Source organism: Alexandromys fortis, unplaced genomic scaffold (genome assembly GCF_014885135.2).
Source record: "Alexandromys fortis isolate MF-2015 unplaced genomic scaffold, M_Fortis_MF-2015_v1.1 scaffold_150, whole genome shotgun sequence".
NCBI lineage: Eukaryota > Metazoa > Chordata > Mammalia > Rodentia > Cricetidae > Alexandromys > Alexandromys fortis.
The window spans coordinates 2,135,829-2,145,174 of NW_026068027.1; the positions used below are offsets into that span (position 1 = coordinate 2,135,829).

The 9,346-nt window shown below is 45.6% G+C and overlaps 1 protein-coding gene across 1 annotated transcript in view; it reads right to left on the minus strand.

Moving 5' to 3' along the window:
* Window positions 1-9,128, minus strand: part of Necap1 (NECAP endocytosis associated 1) — a 15,115-nt gene extending 5,987 nt beyond the window's left edge. Inside the window, exons 1-3 of the mRNA XM_050164040.1 lie at window positions 8,989-9,128; window positions 595-695; window positions 288-440 (exon numbers count right to left, since the gene is read on the minus strand). Of these exons, the coding sequence (XP_050019997.1) occupies window positions 288-440; window positions 595-695; window positions 8,989-9,083 (349 nt within the window). The 5' untranslated portion in view covers window positions 9,084-9,128. The remainder of the gene's footprint in view (window positions 1-287; window positions 441-594; window positions 696-8,988) is intronic.
* Between the last annotated feature and the right edge of the window lie 218 nt (window positions 9,129-9,346).

A 9,346-nucleotide genomic window follows, 5' to 3' on the forward strand; every position in this document is an offset into this window, starting at 1 on the left:
AGGGAGGGAGGGAGGGAGGGAGGGAGGGAGGGAGGGAGGGAGGGAGGGCTGAGAACTACTGCCCTTCAAATGGATAATCCAAGACAACCCCATCAAAAGCCACCACAGCAATTATAGCATGTTCTCTATTGCTAAATAAGTGTTGTGATTAATTTAACTTAAACTCAATTGAACTGATGCTCACATCTATAAAATGTTAGTCTTTCCTCTGATAACCATAGTAACTTTGATGAGGGTAGAAAAGGTACCAAAGGACGAGAGCTGTACCGGGACACAATTTCATTAGCGCGCTCCATTTCCTGACCTTACCCCACTGGAAACCCCAGCGCCCTTACCGGTACCATCCTGGATCCTGATCACAAAGTAGCGGCTGGAGTCTGTCACTGTCTCCACAGCAATACCAGGGTACTGTTCTACTGGCGCCTGAGCAAAGAGCTCCCCTAACAGCAAGAAAGAGAGCTCCTTGAGCAGCAGAAGAAATGCTAACTCCGATTAACAGGTGTTTTCCGTGCCAGTCCCGATCTGCGAGCCTGCGAGCACTGACAAAAGCACAGCAGCCCAGCACTCCCACGTCTGAGGGCGCCCAGCGCTTACCTGAAACTTTATCTTCCAGTTTGATGTAGGCGATCTTCCCTTTTGAAGTGATTCGGAGGCGACCAGTCCAATCAGGCTGGTCTAACTTCCAGTCAGACGCCCTATGAAAGGAAAAAGGCAATTCTTTGTTTTGTTTTGTTGTTGTTATTGTTGTTTTGTTTGTTTGTTTTAGTTTCCTGTGTAGCTCTGGCTGTTCTGGAACTCACTCCTTAGACCAGGTTGGCCTTGAATTCAGAAACCCACCTGCCTCTGCCTCTTGGGTGCTGAGGTTTCACTCTTTTCCTGTGCTAGAGGGCCTATTCTTTCTGTCAATTAAATAATCATGAGAAATGACTCAAGCTCTCTTAACCTGAGGCCTCATGTTCTACTGTCTAATGCAGGCCTGGTGGTACAGGCCTTTAATCCCAGCACAGGTGAATCTCTGTGAGTTCAAGACCAGACTGGTCTACAAATCAATTTCCAGGATAGCCAGAGAAACCCTGTGGTAGTTTGAATGTAACTGGCCCCATAATCTCACAGGGAGATACTATGAAGAGATATGGCTTTGTTGAACTGGGTATGGCCTTGTTGGAGGAAGTGTGTCTCTGTCGGGGCAGGCATTGAGGTGTCCTATATTCAGGATACCACCCCGTGTCTCAGTCGACTTCCTGCTACCTGTAAGATGGAGGACTCTCAGCTCCCTCTCCAGTAACCAGGTCTACCTGCACGCTGTCATACTTCCCACCACCATGATAATGGACTAAACCTCTGAAACTGTCAGCAAGTCACCTCAATTACATGTTTTCTTTATAAGAGTTGCCATGGTCACGGTGTCTCTTCACAGCAATATAAACCCTAACTAAGGCAGGAGTTGGTACCACAGACTGGGGCACTGCTGTGATTGGCCTGACTCTGGTACTTTGGGTTTGGAAAGCACTGGAGTGCCTTAAACACTGCTTAATGAGCCGTATTAGTATAGGCATGGAAGACAGAGGTCCCAAGAGTGATTTGAACTGTCGGAGGCTCACTCAAGAGGTTTCAGAGGAGGAGAATTTTAGTATGTTGTCTAGAAATTGTTCTTGTGATATTTTGGTGAAGAAAGTTGCTACCTTTTGCCCTTGTCCAAAGAATCTGCCTGAGGCTAAAGTGAAGAATTTTGGATTAATTCCGCTGACAGAAGAAATCTCAAAACAGCCTCGTATAGACTCTGTTGTGCGGTTACTAGTTTTCATGCTTATAAAGCTTTATAATGAAAAGAAGCAAGCTGACCAGGGTAAATAACAAAACGTAAATTTTGAGGCAGAAAATGAGCCCCAGGAAGTAAAATGGAGCTAAGTCTTGTGTTCAAGGAGATAAATGGATTAAGAAATGGAATATAGGCATGGTGATCCCAGGGCAAGATCCCATCCAGCTAAATTCCCAGCTTGTGAAAAGGAACTGAAGAAAAGCTTAGAGCCAGGAGAGGTGGGGAACTGATGTAGGTGGGTCTTCTATCTATCTGTTGCTTTCATTGGTTAATTAATAAAGAAAACTGCTTGGCCTGATAGGTCAGAACATAGGTAGGTGGGGAAGACAGAACAGAATGCTGAGAAGAAGGGAAGTGAGGCAGATGCCATAGCTCTCCTCTCCGAGATGGACACAAGTTAAGCTCTTTCCCGATAATGATGCTACACAGATTACTAAATATGGGTTAAAGCAAGATGTGAGAATTAGCCAATAAGAGGCTAGAACTAATGAACCTAGCAGTGTTTAAATGAATACAATTTGTGTGTTGTTGTTTCGGGGCATAAGCTAGCCGGGCAGCAGGAACGCAGCCCGATGTTCCTTCTACAGGGAACACGTTTAATCCCAGCACTAGAAAGGCAGAGGCTGGCAGATCCCTGAGTCTGTGCGAGTTTCAAGAAAGCCATGCTTAGTGAAGGACAGAAAAAAAAGCAGAACTTGGTGACTTCAGCCACATGGTTCTGGAGTTAAGGATAGAAGAACAGGGCCATGGAATTTGTCTCCATGCCTAAGGAAAGCTGCTCAGGCCAGGAAGGTGTGAGGGTGTCACTGAATGGAGGCCTAGTACAGAGGCCATTACATGAAGCTGTGATTGCCCTAGAGAACCCAAGACGAGAGATGGAGAGTCGTGGGACACCTGCCGAGGAAAGCTGCTAACAGGGACTGGAGCCAGCCCAAGAGAATGAAGTGTGTTACAGTCAACAATGCTGAACTGAGATATGAAGAGCGTTTTGAGCATTTTCTATCAGACATGGAAATGCAGAGTCTGGAATCTGCCCAGCTGGTTTCCAGTCTTGCTTTGGTCACTATGAGACCCTTAATTTGATCCCCAACACCAGAATAAATAAACAAAAATTAAGCTGGGTTTCAAGGTGTATCCTTTAAACCCAGCACTCAAGAAGCAAAGCAGGCAGACCTCTGTGATTCAGAGCTACCCTATTCTACATAATAAGCCCATCTCAAAAAAAAAAAAAATTGAAAAATACAGTTTCTCCTATGATGCTACTCTCCTACCTAGAGATGACTTTTTATCCAATGATGCTTCATTACTCAGGGAACAATAAGGTCCATCTGCTAGATGAAATAGTCTGAGTAACAGAAGCTTCCGAAATCACTAACCATATAATATCTTTCATTGATTTCAACCAGTATTTACAGGGTACTTACTAAGTGGGGGGCACTATATAACAGCAGAATATAACAGCAAACAAACCTTCTTCCCCTCAGAAAGTTGCATCTGAACAGAAGGCAAACAACAAAAAGGAAACCTAATAAATAATACTATCAGTATCTTAGCTTAAGGTGAGAAAGAAACGTAGAGGCAGATAAGAAAGCCTAGGAGGACAATGGAGACAGGTTACAGGATTCAAGAGTGTGAACAGGAAGCTGAGAACAAAGCTCAGAGGTCAAGTCTTGTTTAGTATGCACCAAGTCCTGGGTTCAACTCCCAACACCACCAAAAAGGAGGAGTCCTGGTAGCCTCACCAAGAAGGTTAAATGCTGGGCAAAAATGTGGACTAAGAGGTGGCACATAGGTCATGGAGACAACCACCTGCTTTTTGATTGGATCTGAGGCCTGCTCCATAGCAAGGAGTTCAGGCCTGACACTGTAAGCCTGGTCCAAAGCCTGTGGCTCAGGAGACACTTAAAAAAGGTAGGACAGGTGAAGGTTCCCTCTGGGTGCCTGAGGGGAAACACTGTACACACAGGGCTCAGGCAAAGGTGCTGAAAGGTGAAAGCATGCTTGCTGGGAGAAGAAAAAGAAGCCAGACCATACAGGACCTCGCAAGCCACCAGAAACACTGCAGCTCTTACACTGAGTGAAAATTAGCTCCAGGTTCTAGACAGATACGTGACCCAGTTCTCCTGGGATCCTACAGGGATTACTTTGTCTGCTGTGTGGGAAAGAGATGTGAGGCTGTGACAGCTAAAGCAGGCAATTAGTTAAGAACACTGCAATGAGTCAGAGAGGGCCTGGGAGAGACGGGAGCCGAAGCCACCAGCTGTAAAGTAAAGGCCAGGGCAGTTTCTGAAGCTAATGTTAGGTGTGGGGACCAGGACAAAGAGAAGTCGAGGAGAACTCCAAACTGTCCGGCCTGAGCAAACAGGCCACATGACTAAAATAAGGAAGGCTTTTGTGGACCCTTCTGGGCCGATAGAGTTTGCATTTTCAATATGCTTCACTGAGATGTCTAGGAGCAGACAGCTGGTATATGAGAGCACAGTTCAGGAAAGACATCTGCAATGTAAATCAGTTTACCAACCATCTGAAAGCCCAAGCAACACTTGTTATCCACGTTTATATGAACCGCGTTTATATGTAAAATATAACATATTACTTATGACCAAGACTACAAAACACTGAATTCAGATATGTTTTGTTAAGGGTGCAGAAAAGGGGAAATATGTTAATAATTTATCTCTTATGAACCCAAAGACTGGAAAGGATGGTGCGCTGCCTACCGTCCTTGCGGAATTAAAAGCAGGGATAGTGTGACCTCAAGGGAAACCTCAGCAATAGAGGCGTGTGAGGCTTGCCTGAGCTACAAAACTAAAGCGTTGTCTCAAAATAAAACAAGAACAAAAGACAGAACACCATATATCTGAACAAGAGAAAGTTTAGTAAGACAATAAGTTAAAAGGAAAACTTAACAAAAACCAGAGGATTATCACTGCTGTGTTTAGAATCAAACCCAGGATTCAGTTTGTTAGGTAAGTGCTCCACCATATGACCCCAGCCCAGCAGAGCTTCTGAGCAGGACTGTAAGGTCAGCCCTGTCGTCCCCTCCCCCGTGATGCTCTACCTTCAAAGATTCTTAAGTACCCGAGTAGGATCCAGATTAGAACATGCCAAAAGTCCTCATGGGTTCACTTTTTTAAACATTACATTTCCTTGCTTTCTTGTTTGTCTGTCTGTTTGGGGTGGAGGTGTACGCACGCCATGAAATGCAGTGGAAGCTAGATGACAGTTTTCATGAGTCTTCTAGCCTCCTGTCACATGGGTCCCCGGAATCAGACTCGGGTCGTCAGGCTTGCCAACGAGCACCTTTACCCACTGAGCTATCTTGCTTGCTCCTATTAATTTTTTCAATAAATCATTATTTATTGCAGTCATACCACTGACAGTCAGACATAAAATAAATGGGAAATATTAGGAACAAGCATATTAGATATATTTCTTTGGACAGGTACCTTGTAATTTTATCTTGTGTATATAGTACCTTTAAATAGTTAACAAATTCTCAATAAATAAATAGATACATGCCATTCCTTCATCTTTGATCCTTAATTCCTCTCCCTCTCCAAAACCCCTAAATTCTTGGTTCTGCTGGCCTCCTAACGATACTATATGCAAACCTCATAGGCCAGGTGTGGACAAAAGCCTTAAGTCCCACCAACTGGGAAGCAGAGGCAGGCAAATCTCTGGGAGTTTGGAGCCAGAGGGTTTCACTGGGAGACCCTGTGTAAAACATAAGTACAACTAATCTCACAGTTTTTCATTTACCTTAGCAATCAAAATGCATTTATAAAGGAGAGGAAATGAAGAAAGGTAACAACCATCACGCATCTGCGCCATGCCATCACATACATTACACGCATGTTACACGCATTCCTATGACAACCAGGTGAGCATATCTTGTTAAGTATCAGTATGTTCATCTTCAAAGTTCAAGATGTGACTTTCCCACAAAATAAAGTTAAACTTACTTTGATTTGTGGTGGGTTTTTTGGGGGGAGGGGTGTAAAAAGTTTGAGTTTTTTTTTTTTTTTTCTTTATGTACAGGTGACTGAAGGCCAGAAGGTTTCAGATCCCCTGAACCGGAGTTACAAGCAGTTTTGAGCCTCCCACTGTATGTGCTGGGAACTGAACCTAGGTCCTCTACAGAGAACAGAAAGCTCTTAAGCACTGAGTCTTTTCTCTAGACATGTTTTGGTTTTGTTTCAAATTTTAAGACAGAACCTCCAGTAGCCAAGGACAGCCTTAAACTCCTGACCCCTGTGCCTCCACCCCTCAAGGGCTGGGATTACACATGTGTGTCACCACTCCCAGCTTCGAATTTCATTTTTCTCTTTTCAGTCACTGTTCTCCAAGAGTAAGTAATAAGGCCAGGCGGCAGTGGAACATGCCTTCAATCCCAGCACTAGGGAGGCAGAGGCAGAGGGATCTCTGTGACTTGGAGGCCAGACTGGTACACAAGAGCTAGTTCCAGGACAAGCTCCAAAGCTACAGAGAAACCCTGTCTCTAAAAATAAAACAAAGAAAAAGAAATGACAGGGGGCTGGAGAGATGGCTCAGTGGTTAAGAGCATTGCCTGCTCTTCCAAAGGTCCTGAGTTCAAATCCCGGCAACCACGTGGTGGCTCACAACCATCTGGAATGAGGTCTGGTGCCCGCTTCTGGCCTGCAGACATACACACAGACAGAATATTGTATACATAACAAATAAATAAATATTAAAAAAATATTAAAAAAAAAGAAAAAGAAATGACAGAACATTTAGATAACAAGAAATGTCAAAATATGCACAGGAAACAGAAAGATAAAAGGGAAAAAGAAAAATTAAGAAATTGCTTTGATGGGACAATGTAGTGGCCTGATGAGAGGATAAAGGCTGTGAATAAACCCTGAAGTAAAGGCGAGTACAGGGGGGCAGGGGCTGGGGGTGGGGTACGGAGACAGGGGATAGGGGCAGGGGAGTGTAAAAGGCTTGATGTAAAAGGAAAATAGAGGACTTCAATGAATACGATACCATTCTGGAAGTCTTAACCCCTAAAGGAAGTCATGAGATAGTTTACAGTACAGCCACTGTTAGCATATGTGATTGTGCTGGTTACATACTCCCAATTTCTTCTTTTTTAATGCACTATCCATGTGTGTATGGTGTTGCATGTGTGTGGGCACGGGCATGCCACAGCACATTTGTGGCAGTCAGAAGACGGTCTGTGAAGTTACTTCTCTCCTTCTCCCTTTACCTGGATTGGGGGGAATCAAACTCGTGTCTTCCGGCTGGTATAAGAGCCTTATCTGCTGAGATGACTCCCAATTTCTTCTTTCAGTAAGCATTTCCTGAGTGCCTACTATGTGCCAGACACTATGCTGGTCCTGCTAGTTCACACAGATACGAAGTTTAACAGACTTCAAGCTGGAGAACAGAAAACTAAACCAGCCATTAGAGGAGCGACGGAAGCAAGCCTAAAATGCTGTGGACTTTCACACAGAGCTGCCCTAAACCAAAATGGGTCAGGTAGAGCATCTCACAGATGGCAATGTGTACAATGGGGTCATGATACAGTACCTGTGACTGCCATCAAGAAGCATGTCAAGTCTCAGTGACGGCGCCTTGAAAACTACCTCTGCCAAAGGATACAACCCATGGGCCCAGTGCATAGGTCTGCAAACACAACTACTGATTGTTGATGAATGAACCTCTGGGGGAGAAGCAAATGGAGCTGCGGAGAAGAAAACTTTCCAGTAAAGGTAATGACAACACCAAGAGAAAAGCCATGATGGTACATCAGTCAGGAAAGAAAAAAGAAAGAGAGAAAGCCTGTGAGGGAGCTGGGGAATGGCTCCGTGGTTAAGAACACTTGTTGCTCTTGCTCTGGCAATCAGGGTTCAGTTGCCAGCACCCATGTAGTGGCTCATAAACATCCATGACTCCGGTTCCAGGAAATCTGATGCAATCTTTTGACCTCCATGAGTACAAGGTATATAGGTATATACATACATACAGGCAAACACCCATACATATATATAAAATAAATAAATAAATACATCATTAAGAAAACAAAACCCTGTTGCTGGGCAGTGGCGCATGGCTTTAATCCTAGCACTTGGGAGGCAGAGACAGACAGATGAGTTTGAGGCCAGCCTGGTTACAAAGTGAGCTGCAGGGCAGCCAGGGCTACTCAGAGAAACCCTGTCTCAAAAACAAAAGCAGAAAGAGAAAAGAAAAAAGCAAAGAAAAAGAAACAAACCCCTGTGAAGTACATACGTTCACAAGATACATTACCTTTCCTATTTTACAAATGAGAGAACTAAGGCCTGGTGAAGTGAAGAGATTGGCTCATAAATTATAAAGCTATTTACCGTCCAGGGCGCAGACTCAACAGTTTTCAACAAAATCCCAACGAATTCTCTTTGAACCCCATTAGCATCCTACATCCTCAAACCCTCTGTCACGGGATTACAGGGGCAAAAAAGCCTCGCTGACTCTGAAAAAGCTATGGGAGAAATGACCAGGAGGAAGGAAGGCAGGAATCCCTACATAATCAAAAGCTATAATATAGACACACACACACACACACACACACAAATGAAAAGAAACGCAATGGCTAATCACTGGAAAACAGGATCTTAACGTCTGCCCCCAACACACAAACTCGCACACGAGCCCACGCACACAAAACCTCAAGGAAAATCCGAACGGTGAATGAGGATGACACTTGGCGAGAATGGCAACAGTGTAAATTAAATTAGATCCTTGTATCATACAAACAGTGGATAGCATCACTGCGTGAGCTGGGAACATCAGAAGGGGGGGGGGGGAGGCGGAGAGCGGGAGAGAGCGCGTGCTGTGTGCGTGTGCAGACGCGAGTGGAGGATTACAAGCCAAAGGTCGCAAGAAGTGTAACAGATGGAGCAGGCATGAATGGATGCGGCTGACGACGAGCAGACGATGTCCCAAGGGGGGTGGGGAGGACAGGTGGAGTGATGCATGAAGGCAGCAAGAACAGAAAACAAAATAACAGTTCCAGCAAAACAGAAAAGTGGGGAGAGACGCTGGCAGCCTAGCTGGCAGGCTAAGCAGGAGACCGCTCGGAGGCAACGGCGCGGGCCGGAACGTGCTGCCCAAGGACACACCCGTCGTCCCCCCCCCCCCCCCCAGCGGGCGCAGACCCGGCTCAGTACCTGTAGCCGCGGTTCGAGGCCCGCGGCGGAATCCGGTAGACGCTGACGTCAGGCTTCACACACAGCACAGACTCATATTCCAGCTCGGTCGCCATCTTGGCTCCGCTAGCGCCGCGGGGGCGGGGCACAGGCGGGGGCGGGCTGAGCTGCCCGACGGGCTTCCGTGCGTCACTTCCGCTCGAGCTTGGCTTTGCGCTTCACCTCTGGGCGGCGCTAGTTAACCGAGTGCAGCTAAAACGTAGAAACGTTCTGCGTCTGCGGCGTGGCTTGCTATCTTGAGTGATGGCAAATGCATGCTCAGTGGTAGAGTACTTGCCTGTCAAGGCCTTAGGGTCGATCTCTAGCGGAAAATTAAAAA